The sequence below is a fragment of the Cervus canadensis genome, chromosome 7 (genome assembly GCF_019320065.1).
Source record: "Cervus canadensis isolate Bull #8, Minnesota chromosome 7, ASM1932006v1, whole genome shotgun sequence".
NCBI classification, from domain to species: domain Eukaryota; kingdom Metazoa; phylum Chordata; class Mammalia; order Artiodactyla; family Cervidae; genus Cervus; species Cervus canadensis.
The window spans coordinates 54,480,056-54,503,815 of NC_057392.1; the positions used below are offsets into that span (position 1 = coordinate 54,480,056).

Consider the following 23,760-nt stretch of genomic DNA (forward strand, 5'->3'; position numbering starts at 1 on the left):
CCAAGGCAGCTCTGACTGCTAACGATGCAAAGAAATGAGTAAGTTAACTCCTAAATGAAGATGAAACACATACCTCAATCTAAGTAAGAAAATGATAAATGTTGTAAATTTCATTTTACTTCTGCTTAAAATAGGTTGAAGGGAACCAGATCTAATATGTAACCTTACTTTATTTCACTGGAGTTGGGAAATGGGTTATAAAATTTTCCTTCAACTTTAAGAAAGTGTTGTAACTCAGAATCTTTCTGTTTTTGTTGTTGTTTTATATACTTATCATTTAAATCAAGTTCTACATATCCCAATACATTACTTTGTTTATTTAAGGTAATGGAAGTTTTAAGTACTGCACTGGAAGAATAATATTGACATGCTGGATGAATCTAGAAGACAGTGGTCAGCATGGTAAGAGGCCTTGATATCAGTACAGATAACACATGGATGGAGAATTTAGCCAGAAGAAGAGAAGATTTGGATGGACTTGAGAACTTTCTTCAAATACCTAAAAGGCTTTCAAATGAAAGATGCATTAGCTGTCTTCTTTGTGGACAGATGAGTAGATGTTGTAAGGAAAGAGACTTCCATCCAGAACAAGAAGTAACTTTATAACCCTTAGAGAGTTCAACAAATGAAAAAGCGGTCTTGAGGTAGTGAATTTCCCATCACTGGAACTACGCTTATTTAAAAGAATATAATGGTAAATCCATTGCAACACAGCTTTCCAAAATCTATGGCAGAAAGACTTCTTTTGAAAAGTGAGTAAGCGTGCCTCTGTTTGTTTCTTTCATAAATTATTCACTTTGTTAACTGGCACAAAAAGAAAGCGGAGCTCCACAGGCCAAGACCCACCCAGAGAAAGAGGATCAAGTGGCAAACGTGATGGATTTGAAGGGGCCTTTTAGGGACTACTCAACAGAGCCACTGCCATCATGGGATCCCTGTGCTCCAACCTACGTTGATTCACAACCCTTTCTGATCTTCTGCTGTCAACTGGACTAAATGAAATAATCCACTGTCTGTGAAGTGTGCTTTACAACCTGATTTTACTCACCAAGGGAATCTGCCTGCAATATGCACCTTCTCCAACATCCCTATCTCTTGACAACATTACCATCAGGTACTTTTCCAGAAGGGGAGGTGGCAAATTACTTCAAACTGCACGAATTTCTATAAGTGCAATAACATTCCTCAGTTTTTAAAGGGCATCTTTTTTTTTTTTTTTCTTTTAAAGTTGTCATTTGAATTCAAACTCTTTGGAAAACATGCATAATAATCTTAATGATCCCATTGAGCAGTTTAAATTCAAATTGTGGAGCATTTGAAATACCATGCTGGCAGCACTTTCCATAAATTACTTTCAAATTCAATACACACACACACACACACACACACACACGCACACACACACATTTATCCAGTACAGAACTCAAAAATATTTAAATTACACTTTCTCTTTTTTAGTCCCATTTAAATTGTTATTTGGAAAAAAAAATATTTGGTTGATAAATTAGTGCTCTGTAGTATCTGCTTATAAATTTCCCAATTATTTTTCAAGAAAATAAATTTGCGGCAGGCATAAATCTTTATTTCCCCCAGGGTAAATGGAGCTTTGTTTTATGGTAGGGTTCCTGGGTTTCCCTTGTGGCTCAGCTGGAAAAGAATCGGCCTGCAATGCTGGAGACCTGGGTTCTATCCCTGGGTTGGGAAGATCCCCTGGAGAAGGGAAAGGCTACTCTGTGTTTGGTAAATCAAGTCCAGTTTACTCGTTTACCTTGCAGTTTATTCTGTTCACTATCATTCTTAGGAAATGCTGGGAGACAATCAAAAAGGTCACTCCTGCTAGAGAGGTTGCCCAACCTAGAATCTTTATAATGAGCTCTTATCTACAGTAGAATTGGAGAAATTACATCTTGGGAATTAAATGATTAAAAGTGATTCTTAGATATATGAGGAAAACCTCATTTTTGCTTTATTTCTAGTATCTTTGAAATTAATATTTGTTCACAAAGCTTGCCAGTTAAGATTCCAGAAACCAGGAAATATATATAAATGAGCCGGGAAACAATTCTGTTTGTAATATATGTTCAAAATAAAGCAATACAAAATGTTGGCATTGTGCAGCAGAATTCCAAGCTTGTGCAATTGACACATTTAATCACAACTTGGCTATGAGGAAAAAACTTCCCCATAATTTTGAAAATATGGGTATTCTTTGGAACTGAATAGCACTGCAATCTATCCCCTTCTTGTGCAAAACAGTTGCAATGTTTGATACTACCGAAAATATCAATGAAGCAGTAATGATTAGATACTCGGGAATAATTAGAATTTTAAAGACTGATTAAAGGCTTTTTTGAAAGCCTAATGAAACTTACAATTCACTGACAGAAGAAAAGAACAGTCATATAAGTACAACACTCTAAATTGCAAATGTTGTGCAAAGGCTGGTTAAAACAGGATCATTACTATATTGAGCATGTTAGTACTATATTAATATTTAGAAGCTATCTCATAAAGTTGTTTATTTTTCTTAACAGTGATTTTTAAAAGGCTAACTCAAAATTGCAAATTAAACTCTGTTATACCCAAGAGCCAGCAGGAAACCTCTCCAGGATTGTGAAAATCAGAGGGAAAAATCATCATCATCAACAGATATTGACTCAATATCAGCATAGTATGAGGCCTGTGCACGGAGCCTCAGGGGAGACAGGCACATAACATGGTAAGACACTCACAGTCTAGCTGGAGAGACAGGACTGTACCATGCTTAGATAAACAGCTACAAAATTATTCCCTCAATCTTATGTGTCCCCTCTTCCCTCAAACACCCAGTATGCATTTAACATGCTACATATTTGTTTGTCTGGATGGCTATCTCCTTCAAATGGGGAGTTCCCCAAGGACTCAGGGTTGTATCTTCTTAAACTCTGTAACCTTAATGGCTACTACAATATTTGAAATATAGAAAGTGCTTATAAATACTCAGTGGATGGATAAATGACTGAAGACCATTTAGTCAGGCAACTGAGATGCTGAGGAGAGAAAACCAGACTCCTAGCCAGAGGATGGAAGTCAGAACATTTATCAGTTTTTTAGCTATTGGGGCTACCTTATCTGAGCCTCAGTTTTCTCATGTTTAATCTAGGAATAACACCTGCCTTGTGGAATTGTGAGCATCAAACGAAAAATAATGATAAAAGTATTTTGGGTGCATGCATTTAAATGTAAGGTCTTATTAGGCTAAGCAATTGGTACAGGTGGTAAATGCTAAAATATATATAATTATCATAGCTGGAAAACAGATTATTAAGGGAAGTTACCTAATACCATCCAGTAGTAACTCAGGGAATTGGGAGTCAAGTTATTCTTTCCTAAAAGCCTAATCATTCTCTTCCATGTGAAGGTAACATAAATATATAATAGACCACAGTTATAGAATTGAGGAAGTTTACTTGGCTCTGTTTTCCCTGGTAAAACTGCATTCTAATTTTCTTCAGTTTATTGATGTACAAAATATGGGGCCTGTGTTAGAGTTTTCAAGGTCCTTTCAGGTTTCAATGGCATCAATATTGACTTCCACTCAATTCAATGAGCAAAATGGACTTAAAACGTCTAAAGGTATATTAGCATTTTTCATAGCTTTTATGTGCTCAATCACTTAGCTGTGTCCAACTCTGTGACCCCATGAACTGTATGTAACCTGCTAAGCTCCTCTGTCCGTGGGATTTTCCAGGCAAGAATACTGGAGTGGGCTATTTCCTAAACCAGAGGAGCTTCTTGACCCAGGGACTGAATCCACACTTCAAGCATCTCCTGCACTGGCAGGAGGAGTCATAACTTTTAAGTGTCCACTTTTTCAGAAACGGAAGAATAGTACCAACATGGCTTTTCCATTGGCTGCTGTTTCTGGTGGTCTCAGGACAAAGGAATTTGGCCTCTGTAATAAATCTGATTAAGACACCATCAGAGGAAGGTAATGAGTCCAAGACTATTTTATTGTATATGCAGGAAAATCCATGAACCAGAAGATATCCTTTACCTCCTCTGCTCCCACTTTTTTCTGCAGAATAACATGAAATGAATGCCCAACAGATTCTTATATATCAGCAGGCTGGTTTCTTTTCTTTTGATCCCAGAGGTTTTCGCTGTGGAAAACAAATGTTTAGAAACTGGAATTGTTTTTGTGTATTCTTTCCCCATCATCTCTGACTCTATTTGCAAGGTCTAGCTCAAGTGCTGCATCGTCTGGGAGGTCTTTCTTGGTGTTGACCCCCTCTACATCCACCCTTTTCAGAGCTCTCATCACTGCCTGAGTCTCCCTCACTGACAGATTCTGCCTTATATTACACCTGGGTATGTGTCTGGTGCTTCTCCTTCATCTCAAGGCTCCAAGAGAGCAGGGATTGAGTTTCAAGGTGCTCATATCCCCCAGAGCACCGAACTCAGCCCTCTGTCCACAGGAGGTGCTCATTCAATGGCTCTCACAAGCAGCAAATGGTTTATTCTTCAGTTAAAAATATTCAAGATGCATATGTTTAAATGCTTACTTTTCCCAAGACTTGGAGACTGTAATCACCTCCATCTCCTGGATTCTATTCTATAAAAACTCAGGAACACTCTTGAGCAAAGTCTGACAGCACAATTTCACAAAAGCAACTTTTTTCATTTTATTTTACTTTGAACTTAATTAATAGGAATGCTTAACCTGCCACCTCTTAATTACATTGGCAAGCTGGTGAGACTTATTGATCCGTGCATGAGGAGTTAATTCCAAAAGAGACTTTGACACAAAGCACTTTATTGGAGAACACATTGTTATTCCGGCAGCTTTTCTGGAATTACCTGAAGACACTGCCTGGCCAGACATAGGCCAGTTTGGCTTCCTGCCATTTGTGCCAATTTCCAAATGATCTAATAGGGATGCACAATAAATCTCCAAAGAACCAAGTCTTTCTCTTTTCTCTGGCCTAAAAAATGCAGTAAAATCCAGTGGGTGAAATTGCAACCTAAAGGGAAAATGCAGTGGGGCTAATAATGCTTTATTAATATGGCCCTACTGAAGGTCCACCAGAATTCTTTAAAGGCAAGAGGATATTCAAATACCTGTTAAATATCAGTATGTAGCTTCTATATCTAGAAACACAGGATATTCTAATCTTCACTCCATCAGCCAGTACCAATAATGCATTTAGACCTATAGCCAAAAGGTGTAACTCACTGCTACGGACTGAACTGTTGCTGTTTAGTTGCTAAGTTGTGTCTGACTCTTTTGTGACCCCATGGAGTGTCACCTTCCAGGTTCCTCTGTCCATGAGATTTTCCACACAAGAATATTGGAGTGGGTAGCCATTCCCTTCTCCTGGGGTTCTTCCCAACCCACGAATTGAACCTTCATCTCCTGCATTGGCAGACGGATTTTTTACCACCAAGCCACCATGAACTGCATCCTCCCAAAATTCATGTTGAAGCCCAAACTCACAATATAACAGTATTTGCAGATGGGGCCCTTGGGAGACAATTGGTTTTAGATGACTTAAGAGGCTGGGGTCCTCGCCGTGAGATTATTGCCTTTATAAACGCAGACACCACAGAGCTTGTATACACTCTCTCTCTCTCCCTGCCATGTGAGGGCACAATAAAAAGGTGACTCTCTGCAAGCCAGGGAAAGAGTTCGTGCCAGAAATCCACCATGCTGGTACCTTGACCTTTGATTTCCAGCCTCTAGCAGTGTGAGAAATTTCTGTCGCTGAAGTCGCATAGTCTATGGTATTTTGTTATGACCTGAACAGACTAAGACATTCGTTTAAAAAAAAAACAAAAAACAAACTAGACACCCCCAGGGTGAACGGTATTGCTTTGGGCATTATTTTGGAATGTAGAGTAAGGTTTGAGCATGAACAGGGAAAAGAGATGCAAAGAAGAACAGAAAAAATGAGCTCTCTTATGAATCTCACATTCGCTATACATGTGGGTGAGATGGTTTGCCAATATAAGGTTAAAACAAAAGTGAAGATAAAAACTCTGGGAAGACAGAGGAAGAAGTGTATATCTTCATCTGGAAGGACATAGGGAAGGATTCTCAAAAGAGTAGTAACCAAACGGGGACCAGAGGGCTATTAAAAAAAAAAAAATGCCTACTGATTAAAAAAAAGACCTATCTGATGACAGGCCATCTGTTAACTTGAATTTATTTAAGAGATAGGTAGAGGCTAAGATTTAGAGTTCAAGAGCTCAGAGTTCTGCTCTAATCCTATGATAATTCTTTCTTTTCCAAAGCCCTGGTTTTTTAAGCCTTGATTTTGTAAATTTGTAGAAAGGAATAGCAACACTTCTCACTCACCTGTCAGAGTAGAAAAAGAATGACTATATGATATTAGGAGAAACTAAAATGCACAACATGACTTGTGTGTACTGGCCTTTTCCTCCATGAAGATGTTCTTTTTTAACTCCTCCTTTTTCCTCCAAATGTCTCTATTCTCTTTCCTGAGTTCTTTCCTCTGACACTCCAGCACATTCAGTAAGATCTTTTGTGTGGAGAAACTATTTGTCTACTTGTTATGCTTTTAGAATTGAATTTACTTAAGAGTTTTTTCTAGACTAGAGTAAAAATATAAACATTCACCTTTTTTTTGTTGTTGTTTAGTTGCTAAGTCCAGTCTAACTCTTTAGCAACCTCATGGACTGTAGTCCACCAGGCTCCTCTGTCCACGAGATTTCCCAGGTGTGGGAAATACTGGAGTGCATTGCCATTTCCTCCTCCAGGGCATCTTGATTCAAGGATCGAACCCACATCTGTGTCTCCTGCATTGGCAGGCAGATTCTTTACCACTGAGCCACCATGGAAGCCCTTTATTGATGTTAATTGCTTCAAATATCTTTTAGCATTATTAAAGAGCTCATAAAGTAAAAATAACTTTTGTGGAACATGTATATTGTCCAAAATAATTTTTGTAATTTAAAAATTCATCACATATGTTTGTTTGAGATTTTCAGATTTTTTAGTGTTCTCAGTACATCTTCTACGCATTCCTGACAGCCTGAGCAACTCTTTCCCCCTCTCCTGGCATCTGATTTTACCATATTATAAGTGTAGGAGACTGAATTGTTAAATAGTCTTCAAGTTAAAAAAATACTTTTGAAGACCTAGCAGGTGTGCCAGGCCGTTGTCACTATGAAGCCCTCAGAAAGAGCACTTGCCTTGCTATAAGGAGAGACGCCAACCTCGCCTGGCATCCCCTGACGCTTCAGGGAGGTGAGCAAAAACGGAGATCCCCAAAGCAGGGTTTTTCTTTAAAGTAAGCCTGGCTGCGGGAGGGAATTACAGTGCCCCATTCAAAGTCATCAGAACATCAGAGAACGTCCACTCTAACTCCCTGGCAATTTTCATCCACAAGTCGGGCTTGTGTATTTGACCTTGAGCACGGCAGCTCTTCTGATGATTCCACAGCTGGAAGCGAGACAGCTGGCTTCGCTCTCACACCCTTCCTTTCCATCTTTTGCATTTACATTTCAGCAATGACTGCTCACAGGCTTCCCGAGCCAAGTTCTCTTTTTGCTTCTTATACACAGACTCCCCATTCCAAGGTATAGCAAAGAGCAAGGAGTCAGATTCTTAGGAGACACTGGGATCTAGAGGGGAAATCCAGTCCCTTTCCAGCCCCTTGCCCCAAATAAATATCAAAGCAGCCCTAGACTCACATGTTGGGATAAGAACAAGAAAAAGAAAAAAACAATGAATAAAATGTGATAACCCCCAACCCCAGCACACACACACTCTCTAAGGGTTTCAAATCAGTAAGGAAATGTGCCAGAGTCTCAAATGACTATAGAGAGGGTTAAATCCTATAAGGGGCTGCCGGGTGGCTCAGATGGTTAAGAACCTGCCTGCAGTTGGGAAACCTGGGTTCGATCCCTGGGTCAGGAAGATACCCTGGAGAAGGGAATGGCTATCCACTCCAGTATTCTTGCCTGCAGAATTCCATGGACAGAGGAACCTGGTGGGCTACAGTCCGTGGGGTCGCAAACAGTCAGACACGACTGAGTCCTATAAGAGAAGGAGAAACAAAAGACGTGCATATTCAGGAGAGGCCACGTCGATTTGGGGAAGTTCCAAAAAAGCTTTTTAAGGTTGGATGACACAGATTTTCAAGTGATGGAGATGGGGAAAGGTACAAGACAGCAATCCAGTCTGGGCACAGAGAGAAGGCTAAGATAGCAATGGCTAGGGGAAGTGTCCAGTTTGGTCATGTGTTGTAAGGGAATATGTAGGAGAGAGATGGGGGTATAAAAGTGAAGTATTTGGGGACTACTTCTTACAGAGCAGGGGCTGGTGGTACAGGCACATGGACCTCAAACCTGGGCATATCTAAGAATCTACCCCAAGAGCCTTGTAAAATATGCTAATTTCCTGGCTATTTGTGCAGGAATTCTGGGGAGTGGTCCAGAATTTTTCTTTTAATGAAGACTTCAGGGTGATCCCCTGGAGGAGGAAATGGCAACCCATTACAGTATTCTTGCTTGGAGAATCCTATGGACAGAAGAGCCGGGTAGGCTACAAACTATGGGGTTGCAAAAGAGCTGGACATGACTGTGCCACTCAACAACAACAACATGGTGATATCAAAGCAGGAGATCTTTGACACCTTTTGGGGAAACCAAGTTTCCAGAGTTTCATAGCTGGCCACTGCCCCTCAGACTCAGGATTCTCAAACCAACAATCTGCGGGTAACATTCCAGAAACGGAAATGCTGGTGAATAACTGACTTTCAGCGATTCAAGTTAGGCAAACTTCTCCTTTGCAGGTTTGGTAGGTATGTCCCTGAAGTTTGGTCTGTGCACTTATTTACCACTCAAAGCCCGCATACATTTCTACTAAGCCCTGTCAACTTCTCTGAATCCTCGCTTAGGGGTTCAGAGGTAAGAAATACCACTTTCATGCTACTTGTGATGAAATTTAAGCCAAACGAAATGAGGTGGATACAGCATGGTAGCTGGCCAAGCTGGGTGTGAACGAGGTCTGACTTTAAATTCCATATTCTTTCTCTAACATTATTTGCTGCCACATATCAGGTCCCTGAAATGAAAGACTAGATATCTTATTTAGGGCTCTTGAATTTATTTTCAGGCTTATTTTTAAGACCAATTTGAAAGCATAAACACACACTCACACATACACACTTACTCTTTCTCCTCTGTCCAGACCCCTTTTCTTTTAATTGAAAATGTATTTCATTTTTTCTCTTCTGAAGAGTACAGAGCAGTTCAGAAGACCCTACTAATGCAGACTCCATGCTGTAGATGGGTAATTACCATTCCTTTATCCTTTAAGAGATACAAGATAAATATGAAAGAAAATGAGGAACAGACGCCTTCCCTATTTTCTTTCCACCCTTTTATCTCTAAAGTAGGAAGTTTACTGAACCACTGCCAACAATTCACTCAGCCTAATGAAGTGTATAAGTAATAGGATTAAATAATCTTAAGCCATTAGTACAGTGGCCTGATGCTGACATTCATCCAAACTCTGGCAAACACCGAGTGGTGAGTTCATGCTTGATTTAAAAATAAACAAACTAGGGCAGTGGGAAGGTTCTAGCATAAAGTTTCAGAGGCATTTAACCTGGAAATCTGAGACTCTCCACCTTGGTTGGGGCTGAAGCAAATGCTGTCCTATTTCTAACCTCTCCAACCAGAATTTATGCAACCCAACATTTTCTAGGGATGTTTCTCTGGGGCCTGTAGCCGCATATGGTTAAACCTCTTCATGTCAGTCCCAAAGAAAGCAGGTAGTTCTTTGAAGGCATCAGCAAGGCTCATGGTTTCTATTCCTGCCTCTGACATTAATAAACCATATAACCTCAGGCAAATCAGTCAGCTTTCTTGGGCTTTAGGTTTTCTTGGCCATAAAAATGACTTTATTGGATTTCTGAGGCTCCTCCTGGCCCTTAGACAGCATTCAAATCTGTGACAACAGATCGGGATGGGAACGAGGAGAGGTTCTGTTCAGTTAGGCCTCTTTGTTGCTCCAGGCAGTCTACTCACATGTATGAGCTTTACCACCCTTACCAGGGTAGGACCACGTCAGAGCCTTCAGGGGCGTCCGTGGTGGGCAGTAATCAAAATCAGCAAAGGGTTGGGGTCTATCTGGGGGAAAAGGCTAAATAAAAACCATTAGCAAAGGACTTTGCAGTAACTATTCCTCTTTCACTAAAAGCTGTGCTGTTGTATAATTACAGGGTGCTGATATAAATGCCTGTTAAAGTGAGAGGTGCTTTCCAAAGCATATTCAACCCCAGAATCATTTCACTCATGAGTTAATTATTCCTGTAAAATTTTATAGCATTCTTCACTTAGATCATGTATGCCTTTAAACGTTTGTCTAGGTGCTTTATATTTTTGTGATTTCTGTATAAGGATTTTTTTCCTGTTATATTTTCTAAACACAAGTTCCTAATTTTAAAGTTGGTAGGTGACTAAACTTTTGTTATTTTAATACTCTAGGTTTCCTCAGATTTTCTGCAACAATAATCATATCATCTGTAAATATTTATACATCCTAGTCTTATAATTTTGCATAAAGAAGTCTTAGAAATATAGGCATGATACAATGGCATTCATTTAAAATTAAGAAACAATATATGCAAACAACACAATTATATATACATGCATACAATCTGGTCTTCCCTGATGGCTCAGTGGTAAAGAATCTGCCTGCAATGCAGGAGAGACAAGAGATACAGGCTTGATCCCTGGATCAGGAAGATCCTCTGGAGAAGGAAATGACAACCCAGTCCAGTGTTCTTGCTTGGGAAATACCATGGACAGAGGAGTCCATGGGGGTGCCAAGAGTCAGACACGACTTAGTAGCTAAACAATAACAACAATACATATATATTAGAGATATGGAGTAAAACTACAAATAAATGCATGGCTATAATAAAAAACAAACTTAGTATAGTAGCTACGTCTATACAGGAGTCTTGAGAATGTGATTAGGGACAAGAATCTAAGACATTTCAACTGAATTTCTAGTGTTTTATTTCTTAAACTGGATAATGTATACATGGAATTTAATCTTATTTTATTTTTTTTATTTTTGTGATGGAAATATTATGTAATTGGCATATATACATATATATATATACATAAAACAAAGACAAGGTCATACATACATGTAAATATATATATTATATATATAATATATATATATATACTTTGTTTCTAAATTTCCATTACAAAGACTAGAATGTTAAGAATAATACTAATATAATAGCAGGAATCCTACAAAGATCTAGGAAAATCTAGGAAGAAGACTCACCATTAGTTTATCAAACTTGTACATCTTCTTTTTTCTTCTATTTTACTTGTTATTTTTTTATTTTTTTAAGTTACTGCAATTTTTTTTATTTTTAAACAAGAATATGTGATAAATTTCATTAAGTGCCCTTTTGACATCTATGAAGATGACTATCCAGCTTTTTAAAAAATTTGATATATCAACACATTGACATGTTAAAAGATCCCTGACACTGTTCTACCACTGGAATCATGGAGTAACCTGAGTTGTTTCATTATGTGGCATTCAATTTGCTAACATTTCATTTAGAATTTCTGCATTTATGAAAGTTTGATCAGCATAGAGTGCTCTTTTGGGAGCAACCTAGGTTAGGTATTATTAATCAGGCTCAGGCTGGCTTTTCAAGATGATATGGGAAGCTTATCTTCTTTTGCTGAGCTCTGAAAGTTGAAATAGCACAGGAATCAGTTGTTCTTTAAAGATCTGAAAAATTCTGTTAGTGAAATTTCTTGGTTCTTTCTCAGGTGGTAGTTCTGCATTTCATCCATGCTTATGAGGTTAAGTCTCCTTCCCCTGTATTTAGCTTTGCACAGAAAATAGCCTCTTTTATATAGAATTTTAATTGCAATAATATTGAATGTCTCTAGACCTATCCTGAAAGCTTCTTCTTCATTCCTCATTTTCTTTAATTTTTATTCTTCCCTTTTTTCTTGATTATCTTCACTGGATGTTTCTTCTGTTGTATTTTTCAAAGAATCATCTCCTGGACCTAAACATTCTATCTTTCAATGTATTGATAACTGCCTTTATTTTAAATAATCCTTTCTCCCTTTGGATTGCTTTTGTTGTCCATTTCTAGTTTTTTAGGTTCATATATTTGCACTCTTTCTTGTTGCAATGAAAGATTCTAACTTTACGTGGAATTCAACTTTGACTGCATTGCATTCTCCTTTATCATTCAGGGTTATCATTATCACTACTTTCTAAGAATTTTTTTAATCTAAGAGTGTGTTTGTTTATCCTTTTATATTTTTTATCTTACTATACTACTGTGTACAACTCTTCCAGCCAAAATATGAACGATTTCCATTTTCCTTTTAGACTATAATATGATGCTTTTCTAAGCCTTCCATGAAGATTTGGAAAGAAGATATAACCTCTTTGGTTGTATGGATTGGCTCAATCATATTATTCAACTTCTATAATTGGTTTGTCAGAGACTACGAGGAATGTGTTAAAGTTTTATAAAGACTATGGTTTTACCATTTTTCAGGCCATATTTCATTAATATTTTTATATCATATATTTCAATGTAATGCTATTTACTGAATAAAGGCTCAGAGTTGTTCTTTGGGAATGCTGACTTAACATGATGTTTTTTGGCTTGTTTGATGGTTTTGTCCTAAAACTGTACTTTGCTATTAATATTATAGTTAGTAGGTAATTAATGTTTTTTTCTTTTGGTCTGAATTTGTCATTACATCTTTTCCAATCTCTTTATTTTTAACTATTAGTTTTATTGGTTCATGGCTTATCACCATTTTATTTGCTGAGAATTTTCCACACATGTTTTGATTAATTAATTTGTCTGCTGGAATATTTCTTTGAGTCACTTTTTCAGCAAAGGGCATGTACATAAATATCCTTTTTGAGTGTCCATGGAATGTTTAAAAGAAGCAATTTCTAAGGAAGACAAAGTTTGATATAATATTAAGTAATAAAAGCAAGCTATGAATTAGTATGACCTCATTGTGTTTGTATGTGTAAACATTTATATATTGGGTTGGCCAGAAGGTTCATACAGATTTTTTCTGTAAGTTGTTACAGAAAACCCCAAACAAGCTTTCTGACCAACCCAATAGCTGTGTGGTTACATTTATAAACCTATGTCCTTACTCAGATAACACTGAAATAGAAAAGAAATATGTGATAAAATGTAAACTGTTAAAACATTTAGACAGGAGAACTATATACCTTTTAAAATATTTTCCAATTTTTCTCTAATAAGCAAATAATACTTAAAAACTGAGGTTTCATTGTTGTTTTTTTTTTAAGAATTACTACCATAAGAAAAAATAGTCTGAGCTCAATGTGGTAATAAACATTAATAAGGAAAAAGGAAATACAGTAATACTAAATAAGATTTACAATTATTTGTTGGATATGTGGAAAGAACTGAATTTGAGAATCAAAAGCCAGAGTCAAGTCCTGGCCTTGATACTCATGTTCTATGGAAATGAGCAAACTAAGGTTTTCTAAAACTCAATTTATTACTACTGGGAATGAATACAATAATAATTGTATCTACTTTCTAAGATCATGAGAGAATGACATGAGATAAAAGTGCTAGAAAAAGTTAAAGCACCACACAAACATCAGTTATTTGTATACTTCCCTGCTGGCTCAGACGGTAAAGCGTCTGCCTACAATGTGGCAGACCTGGGTTCAATCCCCGGGTCAGGAAGATCTCCTGGAGAAGGGAATGGCAACCCACTCCAGTACTCTTGCCTGGAAAATCCCATGAACGGAGAAGCCTGGTAGGCTACAGTCCATGCATGGGGTTGCAAAGAGTCGGACACAACTGAGTGACTTCACTTTCACTTTAATCATAAGAAGAGGATTTTGCCTTAAGACTCAAGGCATTTCAAAGACAGCAAAAAGTAAATGCTCACGAAAAGTGAGGGGCAGCAGTTTTACGCCGGTAGAAGTTTAGACTTTCAGGTTCTGTAGCACTGGAAGACATGATTCATGTGGTCATCCATAAAAATCGTGATTCTAAGACTATAATCCCAGGGGGCTGTCAGTATCTATACATTTTTAGAAAGCTGAACACTCGTTTCAGGGCGGCAGTATGGATTCAGCAATAAAATGCAAGTTAGATCTGTTCCCTAGTCTTCATTTTGGTTATTACTTTGAAAACATCAAAACCACTGTAAATAGGACAAAGGCTCTCCCCCTTGTCTATTTCACAGGTTCTAATAGGTATGGTAAGGTACAGGTAAAGAGGCTCAGGAGCATTATAAAATGCAAGGGCCTGTGCAAGTGGAAGAGATAACTATTCATAGTAGTTAACATGGTTAAATCTCTCAAGAGTATACTTGACAAATTCTCCTCTTGCTTGAACCATTTTTCTCCTTCCTGGGACAGTGCCTGTGGGATGATGTAACATTAAGAAGAAAGTGTGTATGTGTGTGTGTGAGCGTGCATTTGTATGTGTATGAGAGAGAGGGAGAGAGGGAGAGAAAGATGAGAGAGCAGAGATGGGTAATTAAGAAAAAAGAAAGGAAGTTCATGTGAATTTTTCAAGTTTAGTCTAAACTCTCAGGTCCTTTACTAATACCCACATAAAGCACAGGCCATAACTACTTTTAAAACATTTTATTAGGAGGAGTTGAGCATATAAAAGGACAACTTCCCTGTGGAGGTACAAAACCTGCCTCTTAATGTAGCTTGAAAAGTTAGAATGTTTTGACCGTAGCCATTTAGTGACAGAGAGAGCTAAAGGCTACAAGTGTGTTGGCCACTAATGCGCCAAATTCAGGAACCTTCAAGTGTTTAGTCTCCTGTGGAGTTGGCCTCTGATTTCCTGAGGTCTTTTAATCACTTAGATTGTAACTGTAATAAAAATGTCTGTACTAACTTCCACTGCTGGAGAGCTAAGGGTTGGATTCCATCCACTTTGAGTAAGAGCCCTGGTTTAGGGAAAGATCCTTGGCTGCCATTTCATAAACAGACTTGCTGAGACTCTCTGATGCACTAGGTCTCTAGGTCCAGACTCTTTGGCAATGCTGAGAACACAGCAACTCTTTTATAAATCTGTACTTAGGAGTAAACCTGCCTCATTAAGGGCAGAAGGCCACATAAGTGGGAGACACAGCTGCTGCCTATGCCAACACAAAAATCTTCTTGAGCAAAACATGAACTTTTTCTTCTCATATCTGTCCTCACACTCTTTCTATGACATCTATTTATTTCAGTATTTCCATAGCAACTGCAGCTATGAAATTATCCCAAACTTGAAGGATTTCTAAATTCTATCAAATTAAGCTAAGGGAAAAAGCAACAAATATTATATTATTAATCAGATCAAGCCCTTATGTTAGTAAACCACTTCTTCATGATGTACAAAATATTACCCTTATTCACTCCTTCCCTTTGAAGACAGGGAAGAAGTTATTACCTCCCTTTAACAAGTGAGGATACTGGTACTCAGAAATTAAATTACTTCTCTAACATCACACCAGGAGAGCAAGGACTGGAACCATGTATACTTATTTATACTACTTTTCTTCCCTAGGAAGCTTAGTGCTCTTAATTTTAATCTGTTCATTTATATAAACCCACAAGAATAACCAAAACTAAGAGATCTATCATCAAAGTAGAAAAGAATCTCACTGATTTTGCTAATTATAAAAACTCAAATTAAAAACCAGTACATAATGTACCTATTAAATTGGTTCAAAACAAATGTGAACAAACCTCTTCAAAAGCGGATAAAGGTTATAGTTTAACATTTGGTCTCGTTATTGCTCCCAGTTCTGAAAATAGGAAAAAAATCTTCTTAAAGAAATCTAGTAAAAGTTCTCCAAATTGCTGTAAACTTGGTAACATAAATCAAAGGATTTTGGTTTAAAAAATAATTCAAAATAAAATAACATAAAACATTTTACTCAGTTATTTATAGGCATGTTATATACAAGACTAAAAGATTGGAAAATACCCAATGTCTTTCTAGTGGCAAATGTTTTTAAAATATAGTATGCAAACATAATTTAAAACTAAACAAACAAAAAGCTAAAAATGGAAATTATTACAATGGAAAGCTATATGCATATTTATATTAAATCAATCAATAGAAAATACAAAAGAAAGCATGTATAAAATTAGTAAAGAGGATTATAGTGCCTTAATGAATCAAACTTGTTTAATTACAGCTATATACATGTAAGAATTAAGGATTTAAGAAATCATTGGAAAAGATACATAACCATTGAATCAAACATAAAGCCATAACTGGTGCATTTTTACCTAAATTATGTAAATAATTGATAACTAATTTAGGCAAGAATAAATTAAATTATTTTAGACTGGTCTCCTTCCTGAACTCAGAACATCAAACAGGGTGGTCCTGACACAGGAATAATTATCTAACTAAACCACTATCTTCACTATTCTGACTCCATCAATAACAACAACAAAAGGCACAGACTGAGGCCCAGCGATAAGCTTTCTCTGTTCTGTACAGGACGTTTTTCAGACATCTCCTTTCCACTAATGGAACAAGAGGCAATTGAATGAATGACATTGCTGGTGCTTCCTGTTCTAAGGGCTTTGGCTCAGAGAGATACACACAGCCCTACGGTTCTCCTTCATACAAAAGCCATCTTCAAAACAAATATTTTGTTTTATCCTCCCAGCTCCCCCACCATCCCACTGAAGAGAACTCTTTACATTTTTTAGTGTGGCAGCTTACTGGTCTTATTAAAGTTCAGAAGAAATTAAAATGCTAAAACATCCATCTGAGGGCTTGAGTGCTGTGCTGAACTCTGAAATCAATATCGAACAGGGGTCTTTGAGTAAAGCTTAACTGAATTCTGATAAAAATTAAATTACATTTAGAGTCACCACGGATAGATCTCATTAAAGAAAAATTCTGATTAAAGTTTCTTCAGAGGGAATGAAGTCAAAAAGGATGGTAAGAATTTCCATTATTTGAATTCATTCACTTTTTCCAAGGATGTGATTAAATATCACCCAGTGTTCACTGTCATGAGCATATTATAGTAACAGGTAACCAAGGCTGAAGGAAACACATTCTCAAGAATCAATGAGCTGCTATGCCTGAAACGAAGACGGAAACCTTTGTCTACCAGAGTAAAAGCCCGTATTAGCCAGCTTAGACTCTCTTCAGTTTTACTACACACTCAGGAGAGTAAGCAAAGCATTTAAAAATGGGAGAGGGGTGTGTCTGAGATTTCTCAAGCATGATGCATCTCACTGCACATGTTAGGTGCTCACTTTCAAAAGTGCTAAATAGGCCAGAAATTTTATCAAAATTAACTTCAGAGCAATATTCATCCCACTACTGTTCCCTGAGCCAGCCAAGTGTGCTTTACAAGAATCGCCACATTTCACATTCGTTAAGTCTTGGGAAAAATCCTGCAATCATCACCATTATATATGAGAAAACAGGCTTAGAAAGATCAAGTATCTTTCCTGAGGAGACAAAGTTTTAAGTGATGTAACCAGATTCAAACCCATGTTCTTCATACTGTGTTATACTGTTTCCCAATATTGTCCATGTGATTCCTAGCTAGGAAGAGATGAAAACTGAAGGAGGCAGCCACGGGAGCATCAGCTAAGTAATGAGAATCAACAGTGCACTCCAAAAAAAGGGTGAAAAACAGACAAAAAAACTAAAAAAAAAACCAGTATTCTGCGGTCACTTAGTGTATGGATAAACAGCCATAGGTGTTTCTGGAAGCTCTGCTGACATTGCCACAGAGCCCACTGCAATAAATAATTTCACTGTGGTCCTAGATCATTGTGAATGACAATCCACACCACTTATTTACAGGGGATTTTGTGATTTTCTCTTTCAACAGAGGTTTTTAAGAGTGATATTTTAAACATCCTTATTTCTTAAAGACGTAAATTTTTGTTCACTAGACTTTTTCTGATATGTAATTGTTCTTTCCAAATCAATGGGACATCACTGTGTTTGTATTTATATTCTGAATAAACTAAAGCCTTATTTTGTCTGCACTGAATATGAGATTAGTGTGAACCACTGAAGTTAATCTCCGCTCTGACACTAATAAAATGACATAAGTCATTTTCTTCCTCTCTGTATTCTCACTTCTAAAGAGACGAGTTAGACAAACGATCTTAAGTTTTTTTTTTCACCTCCGACATTGTGTGGCACTATAATGATGCTATATGTGACTAAGTTGCCTTTAGGGAGGAAAGTGAGATAAAATTGAACTGGAGAGATGCAAAACAATATTTCATCTTGCAAGATCCTAATCTCAAAAAGATTTCAGATCTGTGCTACAGATTCCAGGGCTGCAATGAGTTAGAGCTGTCAGGTTATGGGAAAATCCCAACGAGGCCAGAAACTTCTGCAATAAACTTGAACCTCAGGGCTCCGCCAAGCTGTGTATAGCTTCCAATACCTTGCACCCGAGGTTTCTCTTATGTTGAAATGCTGTGGGGGCTGAGGGCCAAATCATGCCTCTTGTGTGGGTTTGCAAAAAAGCACTACTTTTTCCACTGATAAGCATTCAATAGAGAGATAAAATCATGTAGAAGGATCGCAAGGAAATTTACTTTAGATTAAAAAAGTTTATGTTCATTTACCAAACTGCTCTATCAGAAGACAGCTTAATGTGTAGATTTAAGTAGCCTGGCAAACAGCTAAGATAATGGGACAAAAAGTATTTTATAGTCACTCAACTATGTTATTAAAATATAACTGTGAATTTAAAAAAAGGAAAGAGCACAACTATTTTCCTTTAAGGTACCCTAAAATATCAATAGTTTATCTAATTGAACATTGAAAATTTGCTGGGTGTGACAGGTAAAGGGCTTCCCTGGTGGCTCAGTGTTAAAGAATCCACCTGCTAATGCAGGAGACATGGGTTTGATTCCTGGGTCGGGAAGATCCCCTGGAGAAGGAAATGAGGAAATGGCAACCCGCTCTAGTATTCTTGCCTGGGAAGATCCCATGGATGGAGGAGCCTGGTGGGGCTTCAGTCCATGGGGTCCCAAAAGATACAACTTAGCGGCTAAATAACAATGACAAGTAAGAGAAATTCTGGGTGGAAAGAAGGTGATTCAAGCGACCCAGGAGTTTGAAAGAGTACTTACAATTCCCAAGGCCTTGCAACATGTTTATCTACAAATATGACATCAAATATAGAGTGAGGCTTAATATTAAGAGGTGTGACTCTGTTACTTGGGAAACCTGATACTTCAAGGGGGAACATGTTAGCTTGTACATACATGCTTGTAAGCCCCAGGGCACTGATCTTCCTGGCAGACCACTAACTGAATGGTAGCCCCAGCCAATGCACCCTTCGACCGCAAATGAACAAGGGACATAGGGATAAAAATTAAGATATGCCAATCTATACACTAGCACAGTTTGAAATCTAATCAGAAGCAAAGACCTGAGGCTACATTTGATCTGGAGTGATCGATATTTTGCCATAGAAGTCATTCTAGTAAATTACCCGAGGACCAAATCTGAACTTACGATGTAGCAGGGCTCGCAGTAGGCTTTCTTCTCCACCGCGTAGAAGGGCTGCCCTCGGAGCTTGTTGTTACAGATGATGCAGGTAAAACAATCCACGTGGAAGACCTGATCCATAGCAGTGCATCCTGTCCCTTCCCCAACTACATTTTCCCCACAGCGAGCACAGCGGCCTGGAAGAAAAAAGGGATTGGCTGTAAGAACACCTTTAGTTCTTCTAAAGAGGACAGCATGGGGGACACACTACATTTATCAAGTCAACAGCAGCTACAGGGTCACCGCCACCGCCATCATCATCAGGATCACAGGGACTACGGCAGCCACCATGAGGCCAGCGCTGTGGGGATTTTACAATCAGCTGAGAGCTGACTCTCACAGACCAGGTCCCCTGGGAAGTGACCAAGTAGAACTCAGGTCTTCTGATGTGGAGGCCAGTGCTCTGCCTCTGATTTCACACAGAAACGTAAGAGGAACTCGACTCAGGATGGTGGGAGTGGAAAGCACAGAATTCTTTCTCCTTGGAGCTACTATGAGGAGCTACCAGTTAGACTGTGAGCAAACTGGGTCCAAACTCAAACCTCAGCTACTTCTACAAAAGCCTGGGTTGCAAAGCCTCTGCGTCCAGTCCTTAGTGACAGGCAGACAAGAAAAAAAAAAAAGAGTAGTGTCTTTTATTTCCAGACAGTACTGATTGTTTTTTCTCATGTTGAGCTGGAATGCTTCCTCATTGTTACCCAATAGTCCCAGTTCTGTCTTTTAAGGCCTCAAGAAATACGTCTCATTTCTTACATTTGACACCCTTTAAGATATTACAACTCAGCGTTGCCTCTAAATCTGTTTACAGTTTGAATATCCCTTAATCATGCAACAGTTCCACAGACTGTAGGGTTCTGAGTCCCTTATGGTCTTGATTGTCATTGTCCAGCCCACTGTTCTGTAAATTTTCAGCATTATTACATTGATTCCTGGGGCTCCTGACCACATACAGACATGTGTTTAGCTTGAAAAAAAAGCTGCATTAAGTTTTTAATGAGAACATTAAAATGTAATTTCAAAAAAAAAATTATGTCATTGCAAGGCATTGTGCTGGCTACAGTCTATATCCCATAACTGGCTTCATTTTGGGAATCTTAAGCCAGAGGCCACAGTCACTTTCATTTTCCCCTTCTTATTCTTTATTTCTATGAAGGCAAAAAGTCTTAACAGGTTATTACAAGTTCACTGGAAATGTCAGCAAGAATCGACAGACTTTTACAAATAAACTTTAGCAAACCTAGTTCTTTTCTAGGTGCTTTATATATATTAACTTATTTCATATTCACAACAACTTATATGGCAAGTACTATTGCTATTCTTATCTTACAGATGAGGGAACTGGGTTACAAAAGTGGTTAACTACCTTCTAGCCCAAGCAGTCTAACTTCAGTGTTGATGGTCCTAACCATTCTGCTGTCTTGCCTCTGCTTAGTTCTGTGCTTCAGGATTGTACCCAGAAGCTGACACTATGGATAAATCTCTTACTAAAGACTGCTTTCAGTGCTCCATCACATTGGATTTAACACCTAAAAGGGAGGGGGGTTAAATATTTCAACTCAGGAGAAAAGAGTCAGAGGTGTTTCTAATTCCTTCTGGTTGCATTGGTCCTGGGAAGTATTTCTTAATATATTTTGTTGCAGAATTTGAATGCCTCTTTAAAGTATAGCCCAAACTATAGAACATTTCCCCACTAAAGAATAGACCCAACTATAGAACATTTTCCTCCTAAAGAATAAGAAATATTAAATGCTGAAAAAAAATGTCAAACTCTTCAGCACTTGATATTTTTTTGAAGTCTTGATATCATATTTTTGACATTTGATATACTTTAATAAACTGTGTGGCTTGATTTACAAATTTATATCCAAGTGTGAACTTGTATCTGTTTTTATTATAAGATGTATAACCTAAGAAAAGTACTTTAAAATTTTAGACTGTCATTCCCTTCAGTAACAAAGCTAGGACTACCATATGGCACCACTGTTGCGATTATTCAGGGAAAAAAAAAAAAAACTCAACTGGTTTACTAGAAAGTTCACTGTACTGTGTTTGAAAAGGATGCTAAAAGTCTTGAGACTTTATGCCACTATCTGATAATATTTCATTACAAAGAACATACTGGAAATTGTAGGTGAATGGATCACCAATCCATAAAATATAATTTAAAAAATTACATCATAATCACAGCTTTCAAAAATTTTTTTCTCGACTACTTGTGCAAAGTAATCACATTTACTCCAGTGTATATAGCTTCATTTCCAGTATTTATACTGGAATCATGTTCACTAACACATTTTTAATATTTATCTGAACTGATCTTTATGGTATTATCTTTATGACTATTTTTTCCACTTTAAAAGAATAATTCAAATAACTGATCTAGTCTGGAAAAGTAAACAAATAGTGTAATGAAATAATAATAAGCCTTTTAAAATGTATGTTTAGCAGCAGCAGAAAAAAAAATACTAATAATATGAAAATACTGTGAGCTGAATGGCACTGTCAGTGAACATCAGTTAAACACCACCAATCCACATAAGTTTCATGGTACATATGCAATCATTAAGAATGTGATGATTCATTAAAGGCATATTGGATTCCTGTGAATATTATAATTTTACATTTTATATTCATTAAATGAAAGTCAACAAAATAATTATTTACTACTCTTTCCTTTTCTAGACACCAAACTGGACTTCTTGAGACTCCATCAGGGGCTACCAGTGATCTGTAGACCACACTTTGGAAAAAAATTTGTTCTGGCCAAATGTTATTGACTATTAGTCATGGTGGTCGATGAGGCAGGTAGAGGTAGCAATTATGATTCCAGAGCATGGTTGCCCAAAGTGTCAAATCTGGAATCCAAAGGCCTGAGCTTACATGGTTTATGGAGAGTTTGAGAGCTGCCCATGAGGATCTAGGGGAAAATCTCAATCACTGATTAACGGGAAAGGTCAGAGCAGAGCCCTGAAGGTCAGGATGAAGGTCAGATAAGGTTTGGAATTCTCACTGTATTTAATAGGCATTCCTTAGCTATTCACTTTTTGTCCAGTTCTATAATCTTTATGCTGTAGAAGGAAATGACAACCCACTCCAGTATTCTTGCCTGGAGGATCCCATGGATAGAGGAACCTGGCAGGCTACAGTTCACAGGGTCACAAAGAGTTGGACATGACTGAAGTGACTTAGCACACAGCACAAAATCTGTATGATACCTGGAAAGGAATTAGACCAGGTCACTGCCTTCCACATTAATTGTGAGACTATATACATCCTACAATCACATGACAAAATGCGGCGTCATCTGAGAAAGTGCTTTGGAAGGAACACTCCACCCGAGAGGGCTCAGGAAAGGTTTTGTGGAGAAAGAGGCATTTAAGTCCAACCTTAAGGGATGGAATTGTGACAGGTAGGGATGGAAGAGAAAAAACATTCTAGTTTTTCCACAAGAGGGGATGAGTGGCTAGGCTTCCTGGATCCAAACCCTCTGCAGTGGCTGGGTGGCAGGACAGCAAGGTTTTGTCGTCGCAGCCATGAAAGCAGATGGACTGTGTTCACAAGGAACAGTCTTCTCCTTTATATTTTGGAGAATATTCTTCCAGAGTGGGTCAGGCTAATATGCTAGACCCAGACATGACCAGCACGGCTGCTTCCTGTACTTTTCCTATTCTTGGGAGAAATTGGGGACACCAGGCTGGAGGGCAGTCCGTCTGGCACCTTTAAAATCACAGGCACAGAAAAAGAGCGAAGAACAAAAATTAAAAATAGCCCTACGCATCAGCAGGACAGAAAAGGTGCCCGAATGTTCCCTTTTTGCATTAACAAAAATTTACAAGCTATGCCTTTTACGGAGGCATTCACAATGGAAAGAAAGTCACTCTAGCATAGTTCTTGCTCCTAGAGGGGCTGGTGCTACACACCATTAAAAGCATCCCATGATCTTGCTGCCCATCTTAGAGAGAAGTATCTCAGTGCTTTTAAAGGAGAAAAACCAGGGGAATGGTACCAGACTTGGAGGCATCAGAGCATGAAGGAAACGTAATTGATTAGGGGCCAATGGGAAGTTAAGGGTCAAGATCAGACCCAAGGCTGGAGAGAGGAGCTTACTGGCAAAGCTCAGCAGAGTAACCTAATGGCAAAGGGGAGACAGCCTGGGGAGAATTTTGTCAGTGAATTG

At 38.1% G+C, this 23,760-nt stretch overlaps 1 protein-coding gene across 1 annotated transcript in view; it reads right to left on the reverse strand.

Annotated features, from left to right (window-relative positions):
- LOC122444800 (LIM domain containing preferred translocation partner in lipoma) overlaps positions 1–23,760 on the reverse strand; it is a 509,662-nt gene that overhangs the window by 104,669 nt on the left and 381,233 nt on the right. The window contains exon 7 of the mRNA XM_043473440.1: positions 19,551–19,720. Coding sequence (XP_043329375.1) covers positions 19,551–19,720 — 170 coding nt within the window. The remainder of the gene's footprint in view (positions 1–19,550; positions 19,721–23,760) is intronic.